Source organism: Bubalus bubalis, chromosome 1 (assembly GCF_019923935.1).
Source record: "Bubalus bubalis isolate 160015118507 breed Murrah chromosome 1, NDDB_SH_1, whole genome shotgun sequence".
Classification (NCBI taxonomy): Eukaryota; Metazoa; Chordata; class Mammalia; order Artiodactyla; family Bovidae; genus Bubalus; species Bubalus bubalis.
In genome coordinates, this window is record NC_059157.1 from 194,510,378 (window position 1) to 194,537,887 (window position 27,510).

The 27,510-nt window shown below is 39.8% G+C and overlaps 1 protein-coding gene across 8 annotated transcripts in view; it reads left to right on the top strand.

Annotated features, from left to right (window-relative positions):
• Positions 1–27,510, top strand: part of DYRK1A (dual specificity tyrosine phosphorylation regulated kinase 1A) — a 148,222-nt gene that overhangs the window by 97,039 nt on the left and 23,673 nt on the right. For 6 of the 8 annotated variants that reach the window (XM_044948347.2, XM_044948371.2, XM_025293869.3 and 3 more), the window contains 7 exons: positions 6,273–6,469; positions 11,352–11,471; positions 13,396–13,584; positions 16,816–16,963; positions 21,235–21,521; positions 24,086–24,232; positions 25,969–26,109. In XM_044948347.2, coding sequence (XP_044804282.1) covers positions 6,273–6,469; positions 11,352–11,471; positions 13,396–13,584; positions 16,816–16,963; positions 21,235–21,521; positions 24,086–24,232; positions 25,969–26,109 — 1,229 coding nt within the window. Of the gene's footprint in view, positions 1–6,272; positions 6,470–6,567; positions 6,633–11,351; positions 11,472–13,395; positions 13,585–16,815; positions 16,964–21,234; positions 21,522–24,085; positions 24,233–25,968; positions 26,110–27,510 lie in introns of all 8 variants that reach the window. The other 2 variants (XM_044948367.2, XM_025293882.3) reach the window with 2 other exon arrangements.

The window sequence follows — 27,510 nt, forward strand, 5'->3', positions numbered from 1 at the left end:
TAGCTTTTTAAAAAACCCCACAAGTGAGAAACATAGTTATTTCTTGTTGATCCACATTTAGATTACTACAGCAAGTTTTTAAAGGAACAGCAGATTCTTTGTCATCTTCCATACCATCCTTACAGACAGGAATATGTTAGTAAACCCACAAACCCCAATATCTGTTAGAGGGAAAAGCCTTATGGTGTATTGCATAGCCAGAATATTGCCTATTTTTGGATTATCTGCTACTTGCATGAGTTGGAAAATAGCTTTCTTTTATTAAGGTGAGCAGTTAGATGTTTTCAGTTGCTATTCAAAGCAGAATCGGGTGGCTTGTTAGAGATGAGGACTCCCAAGCCCTACTCTAGTCTCCTGAGTCTGAATCTGCAGTTTTAACAAGCCTTAAAGGCGGTTTGAAGCACATTAAAGTTTGAGATGTGCTGTCTCAGATCACGATGGCATTGTCACCCCACAGAGCAGTGGCTCAGTTAACCCTCAGTAAACGCTTGTTGAATTTAATGCATGTAATTCACTGGATCTAGATTAAGAAAGTGAAACAACTGTTGTAGGATGATAGTTTTGTAGGAGGGTAACGGTGATAATTAAGCAGCAGCTATCCATTTCTTGGTTATTTGTCTCATGGCTATCTGGATGTCAAAAAATTATCAATCTGACCCTCAAAATGCTTGAGTCTGATTCTGCTCACACTGGGTGAATAGTCACTGTCTTGTGGGTGTGTGGGGTGGGGTGTGTGTGTGTGTGTGTGTGTGTGTATGCAAGTCAACAATAGTTTGTAGAAGTAAAGGAATAATTAGATTTTGATGAGTGAAGGATATATAATCCATACTGTCATGTCCCACCTTTTGTGAGCCCATGGACTGTAGCCCACCAGGTTCCTCTGTCCGTAGGATTCTCCAGGCAAGAATACTGGAGTGGGTAGCCATTTCCTTCTGCAGGGGATCTTCCCAACCCAGGGGTCGAACCCAAGTCTCTATAAGTCTCCTGGATTGGCAGACGGGTTGTTTACCACTAGCGCCACCTGGGTACCCAGTGTTAGAAGATAACTAAAAAGTAATAATCTTTGTGCAAGGATAGTATATAAAAAGCTTAATCCAGCAGAAAGTAAGAAAGAAACATAAAACAGTTGGAATAAATAGAAAGATTATTAGTGTTCATACATGAATTAAATCTTAACTGTACCCTGTTGACAAGAAGAGTGAAGGTAAAAGTCACTCAGGTGTGTCCGGCTCTTTGTGACCCCATGGGCTGTGCACTCCAGGCCAGAATACTGGAGTGGGTAGCCTTTCCCTTCTCCAGGGAATCTTCCCCAACCCATGGATCGAACCCAGGTCTCCTGCATTCAGGCAAATTCTTTACCAACTGAGCCACAAGGGAAGTCCAAGAATATTGGAGTGGGTAGCCTATCCTTTCTCCAGGGGATCTTCCCGACACAGGAATTGAACTGGGGTCTCCTGCACTGCAGGTGGATTCTTTACCATCTGAGCTATCAGGGAAGCCCAGTCAGTTGTGTCTGACTCTTTGACTCTTTCCAACTGTATAGTCCATGGCATTCTCTAGGCCAGAATACTGGGGTGGGTAGCCTTTCCCTTCTCCAGGGAATCTTCCCAACGCAGGGATCTATCCCTGGGGATTCTTTTATCAGCCAAGCCACCAGGGAAGCCTGTTGACAAGAAACAAACCTAAGATTTAAGGAAATAGGTTGAAAGTAAAGGATGGAGAAAAGACAGCACGCACAGATTAAGAGAAGGCTTGTTGTGTCATACTGTTGTCATATCAGACAAGTGAAGTCGCTCAGTCGTGTCCAACTCTTTGTGCCCCTGTGGACTGTAGCCTATCAGGCTCCTCCATCCATGGGATTTTCCAGGCAAGAGTGCTGGAGTGGATTGCCATTTCCTTCTCCAGGGGATCTTCCTGACCCAGGAATTGAACTTGGGTCTCCCACATTGCAGGCAGACGCTTTACCGTCTGACCCACCAGGGAAACTATATCAGACAAGGTGAAAAGCATTACTGGAAGGAAAGAGGGGCAGCTTATAATGATAAAAGGCCTTATTCATCAGGAAAACGACTTTGTGTGACCCAATACATAACCTAAATGGGAGATTTTTAATACACCTCTCTTGCTAACTGATAGAACAAGATGCATGCAAAAATAGAAAATACACGTAAAAGAATATACTTAATATAATTAATAAGCCTTTGATTAGACTGATCACAAAGAGGAAAGAGAAGGCCTTGTTAACCAGTCTTAGGTGAAGGGACTGTGACTAATGTACAGAGCACTCTCCTGGGCGAAGCAGCGTCAACCAGAACACCAGCACGCGTTTGTTTTGGTGAATTTGATGAGCTAACTTGAAAACATAGACACACAAAGGGCTAAGAATAGCCTAAACATTCTTGAAGAAGAACAAAATTCTCTGCTAGATATTAAAACTTCTGAAGCTACCATGATTTAGGCAATCTCTGGTTCTTACACATAGATGTAAGAATTCTAGGTAAGTCTTTATCCAACAGAACAAAGAATCCAAAACACATCAAACATGTGAGTATGTGAATTAAGAAAAGATGACAACACAGGGCATTGGGAAAGTTTGTCTTTAATCATTGCTTCTGGGTTAATTGGATATCCACTGGGGAGGGAATGAAATTTGATTGCTGTTGCAGACTCATAGAAATCAGATCCAAGAGCATTGCATATCTCTAGATGTGAGGGGTAAAACTTGACTTCTGGAAGATAACATGGGATTTCTTCATGACTTTGGTATAAGGAAAGATTGCTTAGACACCAAATGTACTAATTTTAAATCAAAAGTTGCTAACAATAAGAGATGGTGTTCATCAAAAAACACCATTAAGAGAGAGACAATACAAACCATCTATAGCTAGCCAATAAGGGGCTTATATCCAAAATATGTTAAAAATGTAATTTTTAAAAATTTTAGAAATCTGTAAGAAAATGACTTGATAGAAAAATCAAAAAGCAATCTGAATGGGCTTTTCACATAAGTGGATATCGAAGTGACTGATAAATGAAAAGATGCTCATAGGCAGGAGGAAAATGCACATTAAAATCACAGTGGAATACACACCAACTTTCATGGCTGAAATTAGAAATACTGATGATTCCAAGTGTTAGTGAAGGAGTGGAGCACAGGGAATTTTCATTAACTGCTAGGGAACAAACAGATTGATTAAACAAAAACTGAAGAAAAAACCAACAGGACCACATCTCTTGTATCAAAAAGCAGTCAGTTCCTAGTAGCAGTGTTTATAATAGCCCTGAACTGGAAATGTGCATGCTGAGTTGCTTCAAGCAGTCGTGCTCAGCTCTGAGACCCCATGGACTGTAGCCCGCCAGGCTCCTCTGCCCATGGGGATTCTCCAGGCAAGAATACTGGAGTGGCTTGCTGTGCCCTCCTCCAGGGGGTCTTCCTGACCCTGGGATCAAAGCTGTGTCTCCTGTGTCTTCTGCACTGCAGGTGGATTCTTTACCTATTGAGCCATCTAGAAACTGGGAGTCATCCGGTGTTAATCAAAAGTAGGCTGAAGTAATGATAACAAACAAGCTACAGTTTATAAGCCTGATATTAAGCAAACAAATTCATGTACATAAAATGAATCTGTTTTTGGAGGTCAAGGTAGTAGTAACTTTAGGGGTCGAGGTCATTAGATACTGACTGGGAGGGATCATACGATGGTATCGGCGATGTCCGGAATGAAGGCAGTTTTTATTTTCCTGTCCCCACAGGACAAGGTTGGCTAACCAACTAATGATGATTGGTTAAACTGTATACTAATGATTTGTCTATATGTTATAAAAAATAAGTTTAAATACAATATGTAATAACAACATTGATGACATATACAGAACCTGATATTTTTTTTTAGGTGCTTGTTATGTACCAGGTTCTATTCTGCACGTCTGCTTGTGGTATTGAGTTAAAACTTGTACCTAACCTAAAGGAACAGGGTTAGCATATTAACAGTAATTCCACTGCTATGGGTGGGAAACCAGGACCCAGAGCGGTAAACTGCCGTTCAGAGCCGTAGAGTCTGTCTGCTGTTTGTTTATAAGAGTTTTTTCTAGATCAAGGACCTCAGTTCTTTCCATATTCATTTAAATATATTCCTTCCTAGTGTTTTATGTTTTTAACATGCAGATTTAACCTCCCTCCCAATTATTTGACATTTAGGTTTCCAGTTTTTTGCTGTTGCAAACAATACCAAGATAAACATTCTTCCCTAATTATCTTTGTGCACATCATCATCTGTTACTTCCTTAGGATAAAAAGTTTTTTTAACTGAACAAAGTTGCTCTGCATCATTGGATTTATTTTTTAATTATGAGTAATGACATGTTTAGAGAAATTATCCCACCTGTCATCATAGGAACATTATCCTTAACTTATTTAGCAGATATTTATTAATCTTACCCTTCGGGTCAGTTAAGGACTGTATGCTGTAATGGAGGGAAATAGAAGCTAAGGTCTAAAAGCAGTGCTAAGTAGGGGTTGTGAATTTGAGATTTACCCTGTGGAAATGGTCCCTCTAGCCATCTGAAGAATAGAGGGGTGCACATGGGCAAAGAGAGCTGCTAGGGATCTACTTCAGCCATCCAAGCGAGAGACCGAGCAAGGGGATGGAAAGAAGAGCTGAGTGTTCTCTAGGAGGCACTTCTTCTGCCTCGTGGCTCAGGCAGTAAAGAATCCGCCTGCAATGTGGGGGACCCAGGTTGAATCCCTCGGTTGGGAAGATGCCCTGGAGAAGGAAATGGCAACCCGCTCCAGTATTCTTGTCTGGGAAATCCCATGGATGGAAGAGTCTGGCGGGCTATAGCCCATGGAGTCACAAAGAGTCGGTGGGGTCACAAAGAGTCTGGCACTACGGAGCGAGTAACACTTTTCACTTTCACTTTTCATAGGAGGCACAGTCAGCAGGATCGGGCTGCCATTTGCATGAGGTGGTCAGTGGAGGAAAAGATCTCTACTGTGACTCCCAGAGCTTTGACGCTGGTTGACTGGGTGGAAGACAGTGGCGTTTGCTGTGTAGGATATATTCAGTACTTATATAGGGTGTGTTTAGTACTTATATGGGATATAGTCAGTGCTTAAAAATTAAAAGAATGGTTTGGCCAGCCCAATATTTTGCATGTATTAAAGCACTTTAACCTTCACTACAACTGTTGGAGGTAGATGTTATTATCAGGAAATTAGGTGTGCAAGGTCACACAGCTGGTGAGTGTGGAGCTGAGATTTCAGACTACAGCAGTCTGGCCAGGGATCTGTGCTCTTCACTTTGGGGCCAGCGCTGTTAAATATGTTTTAGAACAAGCCCAATTTAGAAAAAGTACCCCAGTGCTGAGCAATGTGGTGTGTGGTGTGGTCAGAGTTCGCTAGTTTACTTAGCAAGACAAGCACGGGTATGCTGGGCCAGTGTTGGTTGGCCAGGGTTTTACAGTTTGTCTTCTGGCTTTAGTCTGTGTTTGCAAATTTGGTTGAATATAAGAAGAAAAGTCTTTCTCTTTTCCTAAAGAAAAATTAACTTTTATTAGTTAGCTGCCAAATACTTTTAGGAACAAAATCTTCATTTTTCTTTTCTGCCATGAAAAATCATGACCATGGTCCCAGTCTACCTGCGGGATGATTCTCGATTGTTCATTTTTGTGGCAGGCTTTCTTGGTCTGGGTTCTCTTAGGACTGTGTTGGAAGAGTCAGGAATGCAGCAGCCTGTGACTTTGTTTCCATGAGTTGTGTACTCAACCTTTAATTACCCGTGTCAGTGGTGAGCACCGCTAGGACAAGTTTTTCACCTGGTTTGGGGGCTCTTGGTTATTGATGGCTGTACACCTGGCAGGTGCAGAGCAGACTCTCGGCAGTGTTCCTTTGAATCGATTTCTAAAGAGCTGATCTGTTGGTCAGGCCCTTTGCAGGAATTCAGAGATTACTTTTGCTACTTATGGTTCTTAATTGATTAAGATCTAATATGTAAAAGTAAGTATTAAAGGTTATTTCCACTAGTTTACAAAAAGATTTGCTTAAGGTTTTCTCTTGAAACAGGCTTATATGTACTCATTTGAATCAGTGTTACGTTTTGTACTGTTTATTGTACAGCAGTTATGTTGAGTATCATATCCTTGTTTGCAGATTTAAAGACTTAATATTTATAGAACAACCTGAAATCCTTATTTTAAAGAGTTATCAGATAGGTTAAAAGATAGAAACGTCAGGATATGAGTGCATCCTTTAAACCACACTTGTTATCTTCTCGCAGGAGGAGAGACTTCAGCATGCAAACCTTCATCTGTTCGGCTTGCACCGTCATTTTCATTCCATGCTGCTGGCCTTCAGATGGCTGGACAGATGCCCCATTCACATCAGTACAGTGACCGTCGCCAGCCAAACATAAGTGACCAACAGGTTTCTGCCTTATCTTATTCTGACCAGATTCAGCAACCTCTAACTAACCAGGTATGTTCACAATGTATTCCTAATGATTTGTTGGGATGGTAATTTATTCCTCAAAATGATAAAATAGTAAATAGGCAAAATGCCTTAATGTTTTTCAGTTTTGCATGTGACGGGGGATTCCAGATTGACAAAAAAGACCATGTTGAGAAATTTGCATTTGAAAGTTTGTTGGATTTTTTTCTTTTTCCCTATGTATTTTACTTTAATTCAAATTTTCTCATTCTGCAGTGAGAAGGGGGAGTTATTTCTAATAAAGAATATTAGTTAAAATTAAAAAACTTTAAAGCTGTTTTTATGGGAAAGCAGTTAGGTAGAAAAATGTAAGTTATAGGAAAACAAGTCAGATTCCATTATAGCAAACTTAAAGCGCAGACTTCCCACTGTTAGAAATTACTTTAGTATAGTTTTATAGAATTAAATATGAAACTCATTAAAATTAAAAAGAAAAAATGTAAATTAACCATGCTTCTCATTTTACCACTCAGACTAAGATTCAGTGATTTCACATAAGATGGATAGTGTAAAGTGCTATAATAGATGTAATATACTGACATCTCTGGATGTATATACATACATGCATGTGTGTATAAGTGTGTATTTTTAATATCTTCCTGAGTTAACTGCATCCACTATGTTGATTTTTTGATTTGGGGAGTTTTTTTTTTTTTTTTTTTCCCCAAACTAGTTATAGTTCTGGTAAAGTCTTGTTCCTTACTGAGACGGAGTGTATGTTACGTGTTTAAAATGACCTTTTTTCCATGTACTTAGGAATTTAGTTTGTCACTGTTTAGATCTTTTAATGTAAACAAAAACTTAGAAAATTTCAAAGTACTTCTAATACTGGATTTCTTTAGGAAACGTGTTTTTTTCTAATTCAGTAACACATAGTTTTATTGGCTACTGTGCATTGACATGGCGTGGTCTGCCAGTCATGAGACGTGGACTTCAGGTCCTGACTCGTGATCTGCTGTGGGACTCAAGTCAGGTCTCCTGCACCCTTCTTTCTGTCCTTGAGTGTAAGATTGGGACCTTAGAATAGATCCACCTAAGTAGCATCATTATTTGAGGACCCCCTTGTGTATATTATAGTAAGATTTGATCATAGTTGAACTGACTTTGCATTTATAAAATGACACTGAATGTCAGTAATAACAATCACAGTTAAATGCTAAGGTAAATTATGGCAGGATGTAAGAATTTGTTTTATACAGTAAATTGAGAAGTTGTATGTTTAAGAATTGGAGCAGTTGGTCAGAATTGGAAAGTGTTGTGTACACCAGAAGAAAATTCTCTGGACACCCAAAAAGTAGTAATAGCACAGTCATCTGTTCACACTGCACTTTGGAGAAACAAAGTACGTTTGGATTCATTTTCCTCCTTGTTCAAAATTAGCCTATCAGGCAGGCGTCCTGTTTTCAGTCTCTTTTACAGCTGGAGGGCCTGAACTCCCGTTGGTGCCTTCTCCAGGATTGTAAGCAGTCCTGGGCCCACGCCAGGCTCGCTACTGCTCACACACAGTGCTCGTTCAGCTCTAACACTTGGCGTCTGCGGAGGGCTAGGGAAAACATCCAGTCCTGTAAAGTTATTGTTTGTTTATATGATAGTAGTCGGTAATTTAGTTAGCAAAGTACCTATTTTTAGATACAACCGACATCCTGAGGGTTATTTTCCAGTAAGAGATAAGTTACTTAGCATTTCCATTTTAAGCTGTAAAATGTTTTTGAAGATTCATATGATGTAAAAAAGACCATCTTTTAAGTAATAATATTCAGCCAGATACTTCTGCCAAACTCCAGAAATCCCAGAACCTAAAAGGCAGATTAAAAGCTTATTTAGTAACTGAAGTGTAAAGGCACTGATGTGGTGTGGTCTGCCGGGCATCAGACATGGACTTCAGGGCTTGTCATGAGCTGGTTGAGAGACTTGAGTCAGGTCACCTGGAACCTTCTCTCGGTTCCTTGAATGTAAGATTGGGACCTTAGACTGGACCCACCAGAGTACTTTGTAGCTCTAAGGTTCTCTAATTTTGTTACTTGATTTCCACTGTTTCTTACTAATCATCCTATTGGTGCTTTTTGAATAAGATTTATTGTACAAGTAAGTTGAAAGGAACTAACTTAACATGTTGTTTCTAGTAGTTAGTCTTTCTTGTGTGAGTTTATTTCATATAAGTTTAACCACAGTTTTATCAAAAGATAAATGTAGTAAAAGTGAATGTAGACAAGTGTGATTGATGTTTAGAATGCTGTCTCTCTCTGGGCTGTTTTCAGAGTAACTTTCATGGTTCTTAAACTGCGTATTCTGGGTATGTCTTACATATGCTATTTGGGTTCATTAATAGCTCTCAAAATAGCGAAAAAGACAGGACATAGTGTTTCTCATTCTCCACTACATATGAAAATATAAGGGAAACATAAACAAAATAGATGGAATAGGTATTATTAAACTAGAAATCAATTTTAAATGAAGTCCTAGCACTTAACGCTATGGACTCTTCTCAAGGAAGAAGATTGTTTGAGCTCTTGTAACTTACCTTGTAGGAGGTGTGAACTCCTGCTTTGTGTGTGTATGTGAGAGAGAGTGATCTGTGTCTTTCCACAGACGGGAGCGTCGGGATGAGGCTTCTTTGGCCTCCAGAGCCAGAGAGCTGCGGCCACGGGAGGGGAGCTCACAGCTTCCTCTTCAGTTGAGGATGCTGGGGGAGTGTGGAGGCTGGGGGCTCCTGGCTCCTCTGGACACCGCAGGCTTTCGCCCAGCGGTGGAAGGGAGGAAGGGAGCTGGCCACATTACCTTTTCCTGACCTTGTGACTGTGAGACGGTGGAAGTGGATAAAGCATCAGAAGCTTTGAGTCTTAGTATAGATTTATAACTGAGTGTGTATTTGGACGAGTTATTTTCTAATTCTGGATTGGTGCTTATTGTACCACAGTAGCGAAAAACAGAAGATAGTTACTTAACATGAAATTACAATGAAAGTTAGTGAAGAAAGAGTTATTTAGTTTGTAGAAATGAATTTGTTTTTTTAAAATTCATGTAGAAATGAATTTTGAGTGCCTGCTCTGTACAAGGCAGCATCTCAAGCAGTGAAATGCAGTCTTATGTAAAGGCCAGTTTTTTGTGGGTGGAATTCATCTGGTTTATACATACAGATGCCCCTGAAACAGTAATTTCTGTGGCCAGAGTACATAAAAGTAAGGTATTTAGAATTAGCTAATTGGCGTGGCCTTGTCGGCAGTTTGGCTCGTTGTGGAAGAGGAGAGCAGTGTTTGGTGACAGGACAAGCCCATAGCACACCTCACATACTGAGTGCAGAAAACTTTTTAGGGTTTGACTATAGATGCAGAGGAAACTAATGTTAATATTGGTTTAAGAGAAACTACAGAGGCAGGACAGTTCTGGTGTCTTAAGTTGTTGTTCCCAGGTTGTAACCCTCACATTTGGCTCAAATAAAATTTCCACTTGTTTCATAGGAAAAAAAAGAGGAAGTACAGCTAGGTAAGCACTACGATCACGCCATCTCTTCATGCCGCAGGGATGGGGTTCTTTCCTGTTCTGTCCTGACAACTGTCTTCTCTTCTGTTTGCTTATTGTGGGTTCGTTTTCCCAAGACTCCAGACATTTCTCTGAGGCCTTTGTGTGATGTCTTGTGTCTCTCTGCCCTTCAGGTTGACTAGAGTACCTTTGAAAGAGGCTGTCCCGTGGGCTCGGTAGTTTTGCTAGTATGTCTGTTGTGAGAGCTGGACAGCAGCCCGAGGGTGACTGGTGGTGGTGACTGAGGGTACCTGGATGTCTGTAATTGCCTTGGAGGATCTGTTGGTCACGGAAGACCCTCTGGGAACCCCTTTGCTGAAGCTTGAGATGAGGTGGAGGAGTCGGGTGGGCACACCCTCTAGGGTCATTGGTGTGCCAGTTGCAGTATTTCTGGGTGTGTTGTGTTTGTGTTTGGAGGACGGTTGTGTTTCCTATTCCATCCCCCATCTAGCAGGAGGCTCACAGTTGAACCCTGACTGCTTATTGGATGATGAAAGAGCCGTGGGTTAGCTTTGTGTTGGGAGTGTGGTTGAAATGAGTTTTTAAAAAGGTTTCATTAGCTTTAAGGTGTTCTCTGGAACTTATTTGTGGTCAGCTGCTAGTGTAATCGTAGATAGGGATATTGGTGTTATGGATTCTCTTGTTTATTCATCACATATTTATTAAATGTCTCCTGTGTTTCAGACAGTATGTCTCTCCTGTGTAGGCAGAGGGAATACAGCATTGGTCAGCTATGTCTGCCCCATATGGCGTTTTCCCAGGAGTGGAAGGAGGAGAAAAACTAAAACCAGTAACCCAGTAAACGTATACCAGGATATTAGGTGGTGGCACGTGCCGTGCAGGGTGGGCAGAGGGAGTGTGGAGGGGGAGTTGGATGTGTTAAGGCGGAGTGTGGATCTCCTCGGTCAGCCTGAAGACACAAGAGCAGATTTCAGCTGTGCTCCCGGCAGGCGCTGCGCAGAGCGTGGGGTCTGTCTGCCTGTTGTGAACTAGGTCAGGCTGGAGGAACCATTCAGAAGAAATTTTCCCTTAGGCTGATTGTACAGTGGAGAAGCCCTTTTGGGCAGCCTCTGCGTGTCTCCTGGACCAGGGGGATGTCTGTAATCCTCTCGTTAAATTTGGGGAACAAAATTGAAGGCATTGCAGCTGGGTACATTGTTTGCTAATTTCATTTATTTGTTCCAGTGGTTGTCTTCATTGGATTCCGGTTGAAAGAGATGACCAAGAGAGAATGTTTCATATTCTAATGTGGATGTCTGTTTTGTTTTAAATACGTATGCACAGGTTACAGAAGAGGGAGTTCATACCAGTACAGTATAGTTAAAGTGCTAGTCTTCTCTGTCTATTTAAGGTGATGCCTGATATTGTCATGTTACAGAGGCGGATGCCCCAAACCTTCCGTGATCCAGCTACTGCTCCCCTGAGAAAACTTTCTGTTGACTTGATCAAAACATATAAGCATATTAATGAGGTAAGAACTATTGATTTGTTATAACGGTGTCTATCTCGCCATAGAGTGGAGGAAACAAGCTATTTTGTAGTGTGTTTAAATATATTAAAATTACTTTTAATTCCCAAGGATTGTCATATTGATGATGATTATGAAGACTGGTAAGTTAGTGGTTTATAGATAAAAGCGTCATAATTGTGTAAAAGAAAGATGCTATATAAACAAGAACTGTAAAAAGATAATTGTGAATAACTTCCCTTCTTTTTCAAAGTTATATTTAATACATGCTGAGTTATAATTTCTATAATACCCCTTCTCCAAAACTTCAGAGGAAAGGGAGGGAATAGTGATAATGTAAAAGTATGAAAATGTTACAGAATTTTGCTTAAATTTTTATGTATCTGTTTCTGCTTTTGCCAGAGATGTCAGGAAGCTCTGATATGTGTTTAATGCTCAGTTAACAGGCGTTTGGCCTAGTTTATCTGATAATACCTATATTTGTGTGGTTTAAAATTTTCTTTTTAATGTGTGTTCTTTTTTAATCTGTATCCTTTCACTGTAAGATACCTGAAAGCCTTTTTGGGGGGATTAAGTAGGATAAAAAACTTAGCACTGTGAATTACTCATCTTCCAACTTGACTCTTCACTTTGAGAAATTATTTTTCTGGTGTTTTAGCCCTTTGGCTTGGTTGTTATTTATTCCTAACAACAACTCTAGCTGTGTAGTGAATTATTAAATGAGCTTTTCTGGAGATGGGTGGTCACGCCTGTGCTCTCTTTCCTCTTCCAGTGGGGCCCTATATACTTCCACATTAAAGACTTATCTTCTGCCAGTTTGAGAGCCATTTAAAAAGATGTTCTTATGTGTGTATAAATTTCTTAGCAGTTTGGTGCTATTTAACGCCAGTATTATTGTGGCAATGTGGCAAGATAAAATTGAAGTGAACTCAATGAGGAACATTTCTAAGTTGGATTTTGTTTACAATTTATATGTTCTAAAAGATGTTTCAAACTAGTCTTTGGTCATCTGAAAATAATCTGATAAACTAATACTGTTAAGTAGCTTTGTTGAAGCTTGTTTTTAACTGTTACCTGGTAAACTAGTTTTTCTGATGTTGCTTTATACAGTGTAATTTATCATTTCCTCAAAGTTAGTTACCAATTACTTGAACTATTGCCTCATTAATTACCAACTACTAGAACTATTGCCTAGTCTACCTGTTATTTTTTACTAGTCTTAGAAACTGTTTTATAAGAAAAACAGATACAAGGAAAATAACTTAGTCTGTGATCAACCACAACTTCTGTGACCTTTAGTGTGGGGGGAGGGGGCCTGACTGGTTTTCATTAATTTGTTGTCATAAGCTCAAAGCCGGGCCTGTCACAGAGGCCCTTCCCATATTAGTGAAGTATCAGTTCATATACATTTCACCTTTCATTTCTGAAATCTTTTGCTTTAGGATCAAATATAAAATTGGGATTGACTAGAAGGGGGTGGGGTTAGCATTTGTTGTTTATATCAGCATATACGTTTTCCCAAAGTTCCTTATATTATACACTCTTAAGATCTATACCAGCTCACTGAATGTAAATTATACCTTAGTTTAAAAAATAAATGTAAATCAGGTCCTGTTGCTTTTCTTGAATGGGAGACTCTGGCCTACTCACGTAATATCTCTTCTTTATAAAACATATGAACAGTATAATTCTAAAGTGAATTTTTCTGTAGATGTTTTTCATTTGATGTGTATTAGTGTTATTCTGTAATTCAGATAGCAACTATAGAAATTTATTTTTTTTTGTTCTGTAGAATAAAAATTCATCAGTTTCTTACTGATGGCAGATTTGTCTCATATGTACTCTTGATATATATGTATATATATGGTGCCACGCCATGCCTCATGATTTTTAATTACACAGTTAACACTAGATTCTCTCATTTTAGGTTTACTATGCAAAAAAGAAGCGGAGACACCAACAGGGCCAGGGAGACGATTCTAGTCATAAGAAGGAACGGAAGGTTTACAACGATGGTTATGATGATGATAACTATGATTATATTGTAAAAAACGGAGAAAAGTGGATGGATCGTTACGAAATTGACTCCTTAATAGGCAAAGGTTCCTTTGGACAGGTAATCTAACAAGTTGCTGAATTTTATAAATGAGAACTTCTCAGTGAGTCATGTTATTATCGCCTTTTCTCAGTAGTACTCTTCTAATATTTGTAGATAGATGTAAAGAACGGATATGTAAGTATTTGGGTTATTATAGTTCTCTAAGGTTAGTAAAACTATTATCAGCTGCATCAGCTATAAAAACTCCATTAGACTTTTGTTTGTTTGTTTCACAAAGTTACTATGGCTACCAAGTAGTTACTTTACTAAGTGATTGATTTGAATCACTAACAGATAGTATTGCCTCTTTCACTGGGCTTTTAGTCTCTGGATGGTTCTTCATGATGTATGCTGGAGATAATTACCTTCCTGCCTGATACTCCTCCTCCAAAGGGGGCAACAAATGACCATTTTCAGCTGCCTCCGTAGGTGTCCTCTCACCTTGGAGACTTGGAGGCCCAGGGCTGGGCCCCGAGTTTGTCCTCAGCTCCTCCTGCAGCTCCGTCAGGCCTCTCTGAGTGGACAGAGGGTCTCCTGTTAAGTCCTCATGGCATCAGCGTTGCTAGTACTGTGATGGGCATCATTCCGATGGGTGGGATCCTTCAGGCAGCTTCGGCCCGGAAGAGCGAGGAAGCACTCCAGCGGGCCTTGTGTTTCTCTTCATCCCTGGCCTCTTCTCTCCACCTGTGGCTCTCGTCTCTCACTTGCCCAGGATGAAGCGCAGACCTTAACTGTGTTAGCCTCTTGCCTCACCTGTGCCCAGACTCAGAGCTGCCAGACCTCTCTCCTTGCCCTGTTAAAAAGTTTGTATCTGGCTGTGAGGCTCCTGGTTGTTTCCACCTATAAGTCTCCCTGTCTTCTCTCATCCCATGTCATCAAGTCACAGAGCTGTTTTGTTTGAGGTATGATTTACTGTTAATCCCAGTCTCCTTTGCCTTGTAGCTTTTGTGCAGTGAGTCAGTTATTAATTTGCAGTACAAATAATTCTTGTGGCTTTTTTGGTGATTTTTTTTTTGAGATTGTTTTTGTTTTTTAAACTATGGAACCTGTATACTCTTACTTATCTGTTCCTGCTGTGCAGGAAAGCAAAAATATGCCTCTTTTCAACCAGTGAGGAAAAATTCAGCATGTGTTAGTCTAATTATGCTTAGGGCAAAACAGCCACAGCTCTGGGCCCAGACAGATCAAGCTTAGACCTATAGGGAAATATGAATGAGGTTCTTAGAAGATCTCTGTAGTTCTGCTGTGGCTCTGCCAGGCCTGGTGTTGTGTGTCTAACATGTCTGTCCCTTTCCACGATTCCAGAGACTTTCTGTAATTATACGTAGTTTGGGGTCTTTCCCCTTGATGAGTAACCTCTTCTCCTGAGTCAGGATTCTCAGTGTCTGGGGGAGTCCCTCTTTATGAAAGTATTTATGAAATAAATACTTTCACTTTATGAAAGTGACCCCATGGACTGTAGCCCACCAGGCTCCTCTGTCCATGGGATTCTCCAGGCATGAACACTGGAGTGGGTAGCCATTCCCTTCTCCAGAGGATCTTCCCAACCCAGGGATTGAACCTGAGTCTCCTGCATTGGCAGGTGGATTCCTTACCGTCTGAGCCACCAGGGACGCCCTTTCTTTCACTTTTAACGTTGTGGCAGAAGCAACTTCTGCTTTCTCTACCCAAGCCATTTCAGGAAAGGCATTTCTGAGGCCTGCCTTTTAAGTAAGGCTGTGAACACCCTAGGTAGAGTGATTGTCATCCCCACCTTCAGAATTACCCCGGTGTTCAGGCAGTTCCTCTCTGCAGGACGCTGCTCTGACTTCTGTGGAGTGCGCCGTGAAAACTGGCCGCGCTGCCTGTTCGCTCAGCTTAGTTTCCCTTCAGTACTCAGTCTTTGAGCTCACCGTGACCTTCTCCCTCCCCCTTACTTTAATTTTCTCATACTCTTGCTTCCTAAGATCAAATGAGCATAGCAAACCTGTGACGACATAGCCTTCTTTGACATCCAAACCAGTTTACCAGGTCAGACTGATTGATACCTTTCTCCTAGGCTGGAGTATGTTCAGGGTCAGGACATGTTTGCCGTATTGTCTGGGTCAGACTAAATTCTCTACCAGATCCTCGTCAGAGAAGTGGCTCCTGTGTTTCTTAAGGCAGTGGTCGGCAGTCCTGGTTGCACGTTGAAGTCTTCAGGGTGCTTCGGGGGTCAGGGGGGTGGCGGGGGGGAAGGGAGGACAGTGTCTGGGCGCCAAACAATTAAACCAGACTCTGTGACTGGATTCTGAGCATTGGTATTTTTGAAAACAGCCTACTGAATGTGTCATTCGGGGTTGGAAACATTGCTTTAGCACTGAGCCGGTTAACTATTTGCTAAGTCAGTGAATAGTTGGGCCCCCGTTAGTGGCCTTTGTCCTGGAGACCATTGGGATCCGGGCAGTAGCCTGCAGCTCCTGGGACAGTCTACACGGCCAGTGACACAGAAGAATATCAGACCCGCTCAGTCAGAGGTTTCCATGGGTCCCTCTGATTTAAAAGACACATAAGATTAACTCTTTGCAGAGATACCGTTTTTAAACTATTTTATAATTTATGTGTAAATTTGTAGGAGTGTGAAATTTGTTTTAAATGAGTAAAATTTTAAACTAGAGGTGTGCATAGTGATTTGCACATGACCGTTCCGCTTCCTTAGCATTCATTCTCATTTTAAAACTCAAAATCCCCTAATTACGGCATTTTAAACTTATTTCCTGGTTATTTATCACTTTTAATGCATAAACTCGTTCTTCTGGTATATGTCTAAGTTTTTATCTATGAGAATATAATTTAAATTAAGAAAGTTATCTACATTTTTCAGATAAAATCTTTTAAATATCTCACACATATGCTTGGAATTTAAGCCAGCTTTTTTTTTTTTTTTAATTAAAAGAATAGTTTTAACGATGCTGTTTAGTGAGAAGTTAACAAAAAAAAAAAAAGTACCTGTCAAGAGTCATAATTTACTTCTGAAGGAGGAAAATAGTCTAATTTTAAGAAAGTTGTTCTGTGGATGTTTAAAAATACTGTAAGGATGTGAAAGAAACCCATTTGAAAAATTGATTTAAAGTAACAAAGTAGTGAATAGATGCTACTGAATAGAAATGAGTAGGGTCTCTCTTAGGAGGGAAGGGCAGAGGAAGCGTTAGATAAATGTACAGTTAAGGTGAGCTGTAAGCTGTTGTTAAATTGTTCATTAATGAAATATTTATTTTTTTTCTTTTTTAGGTTGTAAAGGCATATGATCGTGTGGAACAGGAATGGGTTGCCATTAAAATAATAAAGAACAAGAAGGCTTTTCTGAATCAAGCCCAGATAGAAGTGCGACTTCTTGAGCTCATGAACAAACATGACACTGAAATGAAATACTATATAGGTAAGCAGGCAGACAGGGCGCAGCGTGCCCGACTCAGATGCCGGTGTGAGCTGTGCTTATTCTTGTGTGAAGAGTGCTAACTGTATTTTAAAGTGATTGAATACAAAATTCCGTTATTTCGGTTGGAAGGGCATCAATTTATATGTGTTACTTAATACACCAGTAATCTTTTAATCTTTGGGAACGTGCATTCCAGGTGCATGTAGTGTAAAAACAAATGAGAGTCGCATCTTTTGTTTTTCAACTTGCAAGCATCATTGGTTTGCTTTAATGATGCTTGTTTATCTAGAGAGTTCTCTTCCTGTTAACTTTAATCATTCTAGTACAGCTCAGAAATTAGAAGTGAGCGATTATGTTGTTAATGGTTATAGAACCATTTTTGGAATGTCTGAACCAAGGTGTCAGGCTCTTCTTGAGAAATAGTAGCCTCATTTCTTGAACTCCTGCTGTGTTCCTTACGCTTTTCAGTCCTGTACAGAGGCATTAATAGTAGAATCCGTATATTACAGGTTGTTTGTACAAAGAGTAAGATTTCCAGGGTTCTTGGAGTGAGAATCTTAATCTGCTTTGATCTAACTGCAGAGCTTATGTTTGTTTCCTTATCCTGTGGTGTTTCTTTTGAGTACCGAAAGAGGAGACAGAAGCATTATGAAACTAGTGAAGTCCTGCCCTCTCTGGGGTTGCACAGAGTAGGACACGACTGAAGCGACTTAGCAGCAGCAGCAACAGTGAAGTCTAGGGCCAACTGATATATGGGCAAAACATCTTCTAATTATACATTCTAAGATAGAGACTTTTGTTGTTGTGCAGTCATGTTCAGTCGCTAAGTCCTGTCTGACTGTGACCTCATGGACTGTAGCACACCAGGCTCCTCTGTCCTCCACTGTCTCACAGAGTTTGCTCAATTTCATGTCCTTGAGTTGATCATTTTCTGCCGCCTCCTTTTCCTTTTACCTTCAGTCTTTCCCAGCATCATGGTGTTTTCCAGTGGGTTGGCCCTTCGTATCAGTTGGCCAAAGCATTTTAGCTTCAGCAACAGTCCTTTCAATGAAAAGAGACTTTAGGACCAGTTAATTACAGACTTAAAAAAAAACAGATGTGTATTAGCAGCTCCCATCCGGAGAAGGCAATGGCACCACACTCCGGTACTCTTGCCTGGAAAATCCCATGGACGGAGGAGCCTGGTAGGCTGGATCGTGAAGAGTTGGACACGACTGAGTGACTTCACTTTCACTTTTCACTTTCCTACATTGGAGAAGGAAATGGCAACCCACTCTAGTGTTCTTGCCTGGAGAATCCCAGGGACGGGGGAGCCTGGTGGGCTTCCGTCTATGGGGTCGCACAGAGCCGGACATGTCCGAAGCGACTTAGCAGCAGCAGCAGCAACTCACATCAGAAATGCTAGCTTTACCTGATAAGCACGAGGTTAAGTTTCATTAGCAGACTCCTGTTTAAGAAATAGAGAGCATTATGTTTCTTTAGTCCTCCCAAAATAATAGAAACAAAAAATTGATGTTTAAAGGTGTATGGTTCAGATAGATTTCATTTATGGAACACCCTTCACTCCCCACTGACATAATAAATGAGCTTATACTATTTTTTTCTTTCTTATTGTCTTTGTAGATACCTGATATAACCCATAGTAATAACATTGTGTTTAAAATCCTTTCTTCTCACATTCATTGCATGTTTGTTGTTCACTCTCATTGTATTTAGTGTAAGGTGGGCGCTTTTCCGTTCAAGGGGCATAGGAGGCTGGGAAGGACATTCTAAGGGTGCTTGACTTACGGTCTTTGAACATAACTCCCCTCTTCTTCCTCACTCTTGTGTGTTTTATTTTGAAGTTTTGCTTAAGTAGTAGAGAAGATGTTGATAGCATCACTATAATTATGTATTTCTGCTTTATTGAAAGAAAACACAAAATATTAGCTACTTGGTTAACTTATAATAATTACGATTTTTGTTTTTAATAAACTGACTTTAGTGATTGCAGGAGTCATTACAGATACTCTTTTAGATGAGTTTTTTTTTTTTTTTTTTTAAAGTTCTTATTTAGGAAGATGGTGAACTCACGTACACTGTCTCAAGAAACTGAGGTTCTGTATTAAAAACAAGCACAGAGAACTTTAGACACTGCCCTGTCAGTAGAGTTAATACATTAAATGTAAGGTGTCTGGGAGTTGTATTGCTCTTTTATGGTGTGATAACTTTAATTTTGAAATGATTTGATCAATTTACTCTTGAGTTTTACAGTCTTAAGTCTTTGAACTTAAAATAATAATCTACTTTTTTACCACATACCATAATTTCTTATCTGGGTTATTTGCTACCAGCCATGGTCTAGTTAAAAAAGCACTCAGTTTAGGTCTAAAACAAAGTCTTGCCAACCCTCCATTTTCCCCAAAGTTCAGTTTAAAAAACTGAACATACATATTTGTATTTGAGCTTCCTTTGACAATGTCTTTAGTGCTCAGCACATTTATTCAGTAAGTGAATGATGAATCAGTGGAATTGAGTGGATTGATCTTCCATCAGAAGAATATTCTGATCATAGCTTCTTAGAGGGATTTTCATAGTCACATTTGAATTCTGACATCAGTTACCTTTTGCATCCCTTTAGTGGCCACTGCTTAATTAGATCAAAACTGTTACTTGGACCATGTCTCTGGGGTATCTTATGTCACGTGGAGCTGTGTTCTTCATTTTAAACCTATGAACTCAGTGATTAAGAGCAGATATTAGACATTCTTATGTAACTGTGGCTGAGCATTGAGTTGTACTGTGGACTCCTATAGAGCTGTGGTAGTTGTTGTATTGTGTTATCCCGACTTGCAATCATTTGTGTCAGGAATGATCTAAAAACAAGAATGGTGAGCTTTCAGGGAGGCAGTTCAGGTCTACCACCAGGACAGCACAGGTATCCCCGTTCTCGGGACCCAGGTACTGAGTAATGCTGTGGTTATTCCAGATAGAGCTGTAGAGAAACCTCTGTTTAAGTTCTACTAAAAGGCCAAGATGGAGGTAGCCTTGACAGATGGTGGTTTTATGTCATCTCAGCTGAGTTACAGGTGCTCAGTTTGGTAGATGTGAGAGCTGTCCTGCTGGAGGGCAGTGACTTCCTCTGGTGTGCAGTTAGCGTTAATACTTAACAGCTGCTGCTACTGCTGCTGCTAAGTCGCTGCAGTTGTGTCCAGCTCTGTGCGACCCCATAGACGGCGGCCCACCAGGCTCCCCCGTCCCTGGGATTCTCCAGGCAAGAACACTAGAGTGGGTTGCCAATTTCCTTCTCCAATGAGTGAAAGTGAAAAGTGAAAGTGAAGTCGCTCAGTCGTGTCTGACTCTTAGCGACCCCGTGGACTGCAGCCTACCAGGCTCCTCCGTCCATGGGAGTTTCCAGGCAAGAGTACTGGAGTGGGGTGCCATTGCCTTCTCCAATACTTAACAGTACAACTTTTCAAAGCGGTTTATTGACTATCTCAAGCCTTTAAAGAAGGTCAGTAGTGATACCAAGTAATGTATTCTATACTCTTTCCTCATTCGTAAGCCTACTCATAATTTCTTGTGATGGAGCTTTATTTTGAAATTTCCCCAAAGCTTCAATCTTGGATAAGAATCCTATGTACCAGTTTGATGAACGTAATCAAATACATTGATTATGAACTCTTAGTACCTTACAACATGATTTCAAAGCCTTTGCTGTATTTGCCTAAAAGAAAGAAAAATGTCTTCCTTTGACAATTGTTTTAGAAAATTATTGGTGAAATCGTAAGGCTTAGCAGAGCAGATTGTGTATATGTATATCAAAGCCTTCCCAGAGAGGTCTGCCATGGATAGCATTGTCACAGGCTGGACATCCCAGTGGCTGGAGCTTAGATGAAGTCATGAGGTGTGGGGGTCTCAGGAAGTCAAAAGTGTTTTCTCTTACATGTGAGGATAAAATTATTATTTAGAGTACTGCGTGTAGGTTTACTGCTTGTGTTTTCAGACCTGACTTAGGCATTTTGGTGGGACTTCTTACATTACATTGCTTATTGGCGGATGGATTCAGCAGATGACTAGTTTCGATATTCTTTTTTTTTTTTCCCCAATATTCTTAACTGCTGAAAGAATGTGCTGCTTACTGCGGAATGCTTATCTCCTAATTTTAATTTGATAAACTTCGCCTTTGACATTGACATTTTATAGAGTATTGTAGAATTCACCTATGTGTTATTCTCACTTTTTTTTTTTGGTATGTATAATTTAAAATGAAACTTTTTGTTCTCTTACAGTGCATTTAAAACGCCACTTTATGTTTCGAAACCATCTCTGTTTAGTTTTTGAAATGCTGTCCTACAACCTCTACGACTTGCTGAGGAACACCAATTTTCGAGGTGTCTCCTTGAACCTAACACGAAAGTTTGCACAACAGATGTGCACTGCACTGCTTTTCCTTGCGACTCCAGAACTTAGTATCATTCACTGTGACCTAAAACCTGAGAATATCCTTCTTTGTAACCCTAAACGCAGTGCAATCAAGATTGTTGACTTTGGCAGTTCTTGTCAGTTGGGGCAGAGGGTAAGTATATTTCATAACTTGTGATTTAAAGTTAGAATTAGGTAAAACAGTGTAAATAGATATTGAAATCTTACTAATCTGTATACAATTTGAAGGTAATTACAGGATTGTTATCTTTAAAATCTTGAATCACCTGTGTTGATACCTATTTTGGGAAATCCTTTTTTAAATGCAAACATTGATAGTAATAACTTTGAATTAGAAGGTATTTGTTTTTCAAAGTTTATGTTAAATTATGTGTGTGCTAAAAGGATATAATTTATATCCATCCTGAGAAAGCAGGATGGATATAAATTATGACATGTGGCCAAGCTAATGGACATACTGGTTTGGTTTAGTTGCTGAGTCGTGTCCGACTATTGCAACCCCATGGACTGTAGCCTGCTAGGCTCCTCTGTCGATGGGATTCTCCAGGCAAGAATACTGGAGTGGGTCGCCATTTTCTTCTTCAGGGGATCTTCCCAACCCAGGGATCGAACCTGGGTCTCCTGCATTGCAGGCATCTTCTTTACCAACTGAGCTACGAGGGAAGCCCAGTGGACGTATTAGTTTGTGGTAAACAAACTAATTTTTTGTTTTTGGGTGCTAAAAGCAAACATGTCCATAGCAATATGTAGATTTAGGTTTAGTTGATTAAGAAAGCAAGTTTCTCTCTCTTCTTTCTAGCATTATGAAAACTATTCTGTTTTGCATATGAAACAAAAGTTGTAGGTTGTTCTCTTTGAAACCAGCTAGGATCACTATTTGATACTTTATTTAAAATGTTCCTATTTACTTGTAGATATTGAAAATGCATCTCTTTTTCTTTTTTTCTTAAAGGTAAAAACATAACTGACTTTCAGATATTAGTGTTTCGTATTGGGTTTCCATTTCTTGTTTTTCCAAATTAGTGACATTTTCTGTCTTCTCCAACTTTATTCTAGCTTTTAAATAAACTAGGTTAATTTAATCATGAAGATTTATGACCAGTTAACAGGATTGTCCTTTTGTTATTTCCTGGCAATTATGGTAGCAAATGCTGCATTAAAGTAATTTTTAAAAATGGAAGGAATAGGAAGCAAAGTTTGCAGTTTCAGTGCCTCTGAAAATCAAGAGATGCTTGTAGTTGTTAATAAGAGATAGAGTATATTATAAATGGAAAATACGTGCCTATATTGAATCACTTGAATAGATTTTAAGGCTTGCAAAATTTTTTCCTTTTTGAACCAAGTCGTATATTCTGTGCTAATATCAAACACTATTATCTCTCTCCTACCAGACGGAGACAACTATACCTTTAGCTTAGTGACTTTTTAATTATTGGGCTGGCCAAAAGTTCGTTCATGTTTTCCCATAAGATGCTTGGAAAAACCCGAGTGAAATTTTTGGCCAACCCAATATGTGACTATGTCAGAATCCCATGGGAAATCGTTTCCAAAATAGACATGCAGCGGGCCTCCTCCAGGTCTGCTGGCTCAGTGTCAGAAGGCAGCAGGCTCAGCTTTGCAGATAGCCCACCCCTGCTCTGCAGCTCGCCAGCTGGGTAGGTGGGTGACAGAATTCTTTCACAAGCTGGGAAACATGAGACTCAGTAGTAGCTTGTCTTTGGGGCTTCAGGGTGCTCTTGGCTTCTAAAAACTGGGTAGTGTACTTCTTCTTCCTGGTCCCTTTCAGTTAGACTTTCTTCACTTCGAAAAGGCCTTAAGGTCGGGTTGACCTGCTTGTGGGGTCATGAGATGATTCTCCGAGGTTCGGCTGGAGTTTGGGGTGGGCCCCAGCAGCTTTCTGAGAAAGCATCTTCGTGCCACTGGCTGCCCGGTTTGAGTATTAAGTTAGGTAGTCTAGTTAGCAGGGTGTTGTTTTGTTTTCTCCCTTTTAATATAAAGCTATCTTTGCTTTTGTGATATTTCTGGATACAAATTTTAAATGGCCAAGTGAAGATGAATTGATCTCTGAAGACATTCTCAGATTATCCCATTGCAAATAATCCATTTCAAGATTTTCTTTTTCTAAGAAGTCTTATGATGGATGGAGGAGGATGGGGTAAAGAAGCGATTAGTCAGAAATGATCCCCAGTTGAATCTTTGCATGGCTGTGTTTCTAGGTTTATCTGTGAGACTAGTACAATATAGGTGTCTGAATTTTCAATTACATTGTACTGAGTTTGACTCTTAATGTTTTGAATTAACCTGAAGAAATTTCATTCTTTAAGTTAATTTAAATATAATTTAGCTGTTAAATTAATGGTAGCCACAGCAGCGAAGAGTAGTTAATAGGGAAATAAATAGTTCTCAATCATATTTTCTTCTAATAAGGCATTATTGTTTTAGAATATATCTTGAGTACCTGTTAGGACTGAACTAAATAAAGGGCTTGAATTTTTTGTATATGCACATTTTGCATTTCAGAGTCTTAGAGTTACCACTCCCTTGAAACATTTAGTTCTTTAAAACAGTATTCATAGTCTAATGTTGAAATCAGTAAGCATTACTGATAACTCAGTTTTTTCTGTTCATGTTAGACTTGTGTTCTTCATACAGTATTGACTACAATTAAACAGAAACTGTTATTGAAATATATTTCAGATATACCAGTATATTCAGAGTCGCTTTTATCGGTCTCCAGAGGTGCTACTGGGAATGCCTTACGACCTTGCTATTGACATGTGGTCCCTTGGGTGTATTTTGGTTGAAATGCACACTGGAGAGCCTCTGTTCAGTGGAGCCAATGAGGTACATGATTTCTTTTTGCTTTTAATCTCTTACAGTATAACCTGGAAATTGTTTTTTAGGAAAACGTTTCTGTTTATCAACCTAAATCATTCAAGTGTTTGGTCAGTTTTAAACTTATTTTATCCATTTAAAATTACTTCAATTATATAATGGTGAGTTTAGAATTATGAGATGGGAAGTGAGATCTTTAAATCTACCAGTGAAGGGGAATAGTAAATTACATTAGAAAATGTTAAGTCTTTTGGTATACATTTTACAGATTTTAAGTATAATAACAGAAAAAGATGATAGTGATGAAATGAGGAACCATCCTAAAAACACTGTAAATTTTGAGAGTATGACATGGAATTAAAGTATTAATAAATGATGACCAGTGGGATTGATAGATATATTTGATCTGAATAATTTAGGGTAAATTAGGACTCTAGAATTTTGGAGCTGTAGGCGAAGTGTAATTCTTGTAGTCAACAAGTGTTCAGTCTGTGTTCTTAGAAGATCTTTGGAGGTCAGAGGCAGTGGTGGGAAGGCGAGGGCGAAGGAGAGTACTAAGCTCCGTACAGTTGGAGGAACGGCTTTCCTTGTCTTTAAAACTGTTTGTGGAGTTTTTTTTGTTTGTTTCCTTTTAAAGAAAATTTAACCATTGCAGATTATGATCAGTCCGTTCATTTATACACGAGAAAAGAAAGGCTAATGACATTTCATGACAAGTGGTGTCATCAAGGAGTGTCAGAAACCTGTCCCCTCCTCCTTCTGCTAGTTCACTTCACTCTCGCCAGTGAGCTGCTCTTTGGCAGTAATTGTTGTGGTGTGTATTTGTTTTTCTTTGAATAATAAATAATATAAAGGTAATAGTACCTTTTTCATGAACTTAAACACCATTAAGATCGCCTGAGAAACTTCAGTGGCTGCCGTCTCACGCATGGTGAAGCCAGAGCCCTTTGAGTAGCTGGGAAACCCCTCCCTCCCTCCGCCTCCTGTCCTCTCTCCGCCTGTCCCTCTGTCTGTCTTCCTGCCCAGTCCCCCCAGCATGCAGCCCTCTCTCAGGTCCCTGGGAGACCATGGCCAGAGGGCCCGCGCGTTGGTGCCCGGGGGCTTTTCTCTCGTGTCACCTGCTTGTGAAGCTTCCACGGCACTGTTTTAAGTTGTGGTGCCCCCCTCACTCGTGTCCTTTTAATTTTCTCCCTTTCCTTAGTCAGTACCCAGTGGATCTTACTATGTGTTTGTTTCTGGATGATTTCTTCCTCTGTAATACAAAGTTTCGGGCAGAGATTTTTGTCTGTTTTGTTTACTGCTTGTTCCATGGACATGATTTCTAGCATACAGTGGACACTCAGGTGTTTGAGGGAATGAATCTGCACCTTAGAAAGATACTTTTTTATTAAGTCCACACTTTATTAAGCCTTTCATATATTTTTTTTTTTTTTTAACTCTCCCAAGCTTAAACTTTGCAATCCCCTCCAGTCATTCCTTACTTTCTGTTGTATCCATGACCACCTGCCATCCCATAGATGTGTGTACGTCTTTGCTGAATCGTGTGCCCTCCCCTCTGTGGAATGTGGGGCTTCGGGAGGTAGGGGGTTACCTCTTTCCTTCATCATTGTGTATTTACTGCTGGCAGGAGTGCCTGACACACAGGAGAGACTCTCTCTATTGTAATTTGTGAATGGATGAGCAGATGTAGGATGTTTTACAGTAGAAATTATAGGGTTTTTTTTTTGCTTTTGTTTTTAATACAGGTAGATCAGATGAATAAAATAGTGGAAGTTCTGGGTATTCCGCCAGCTCATATTCTTGACCAAGCACCAAAAGCAAGAAAGTTCTTTGAGAAGTTGCCAGATGGCACTTGGAACTTAAAGAAGACCAAAGACGGAAAACGGGTAAAATAGGGAAATAATATTTTTGAGCCTTTGTTACTTCTTTCACTGAGTTGTCTTTATAACACATTTTTGTATTTATTTGAAAACAGTGTTACTGAAGTCCGCTGTTAACAGTAGTTCTGTTGATGACTCAGGTGTAGATTTTCTTCACAAGTTGGTTTTAGCTTGACCTGAGCTATCTGTATGACCTGAACACTGTTTGGTTAATGCTCAGTATTCTCTTTAAGTCTTCATTTTGAAACTGTCTGCCTGCCTTTTGAGGCCGCTGATCAAATCCCCATGCCTTGTTTCCACAGTAGAATCAGGCAGTTTGACCTTTGTTTCTCATAGTTCGGGTATACATTGGAATCCCAGTTAAGAGTACTGCAGCTGGGAACAGTAGAAATTATAACTGCAGGAATGGCCTTTTTTTGTAGTTCAGATGAGAGCAAAGGATTTCTGACTTAAGCAGTTTGTGACAAGAATCTGAACTGACTGGATGGTCCTTTGATAGATTTCAGTTTCCTAGCTTGGATAACGGGGGTTTCACACCTCTAGAATCTTTCAAAGTGAGGGTTTTAATGCGTTAGATACCTTTTAGTAATTTTCTCTCATCTGAGAACTTTTCAGGCATCTCAACCATGTCAGTTTAGTAGAATAAATGATGACAATTTTGCATCTTGGTTTACATTTTTGTTTTATATATGTTTTGCCATCTAGTTTGTTTCTAGTATTAGATGAATATACTGTATAAATATATGATTGTGTGTGATACATACACCAGAGAGTTTATGATTGTAGTTTTGCGTTTTAACACTTAAGAAATTTTATTTTTGCTGCAGTTTTCATTCTGCCCTTGCGTTTCAGCGATACTGCCACCAGGTGTCATTTCCAGGGAACTGAGGGTGATGCTTATTTGCTGTAATTCACCTTCAGCTCTGGAGTCTTAGCTTCTAATATCAAGTTTTTTTTAATAAGAATATATATATGTAAAACTGTATCTTTCACAGCTGATTTGTAACTTACTGCATTCTGCCCTGTTCTCTAAAGTTTCAGGCAGTGTGATACCCAGCAGCTAAGTTACGTCTCCTGCCCTTAAGGAAGGGGTGGGAAATGCCGAGCAGACATCCTGGGCCCTCCCGCCTCTGTCCATGAGCCTCTGTCAGTCTCGGCCCCTGTCCCAGGGGAGTCCTCCTTAGCTTCACCAGCATTCAGAGTAGCTCTTGGAGTTAATTCTTAATTAGCATGGAGTATGTGATGCCTGCTTTACAGTTTTCTTTCTGATACATACTACTACTTCTTTTTCCAGTTTGAAGTTTTTTTTTTCCTTCATCTGCTAAATTTTTTTTTCTTTTTCTAAATGAGACATTTATTCATTTCCTCAATCTCTGCCTTATAAAACCACAGTTAAGTCACAATGGA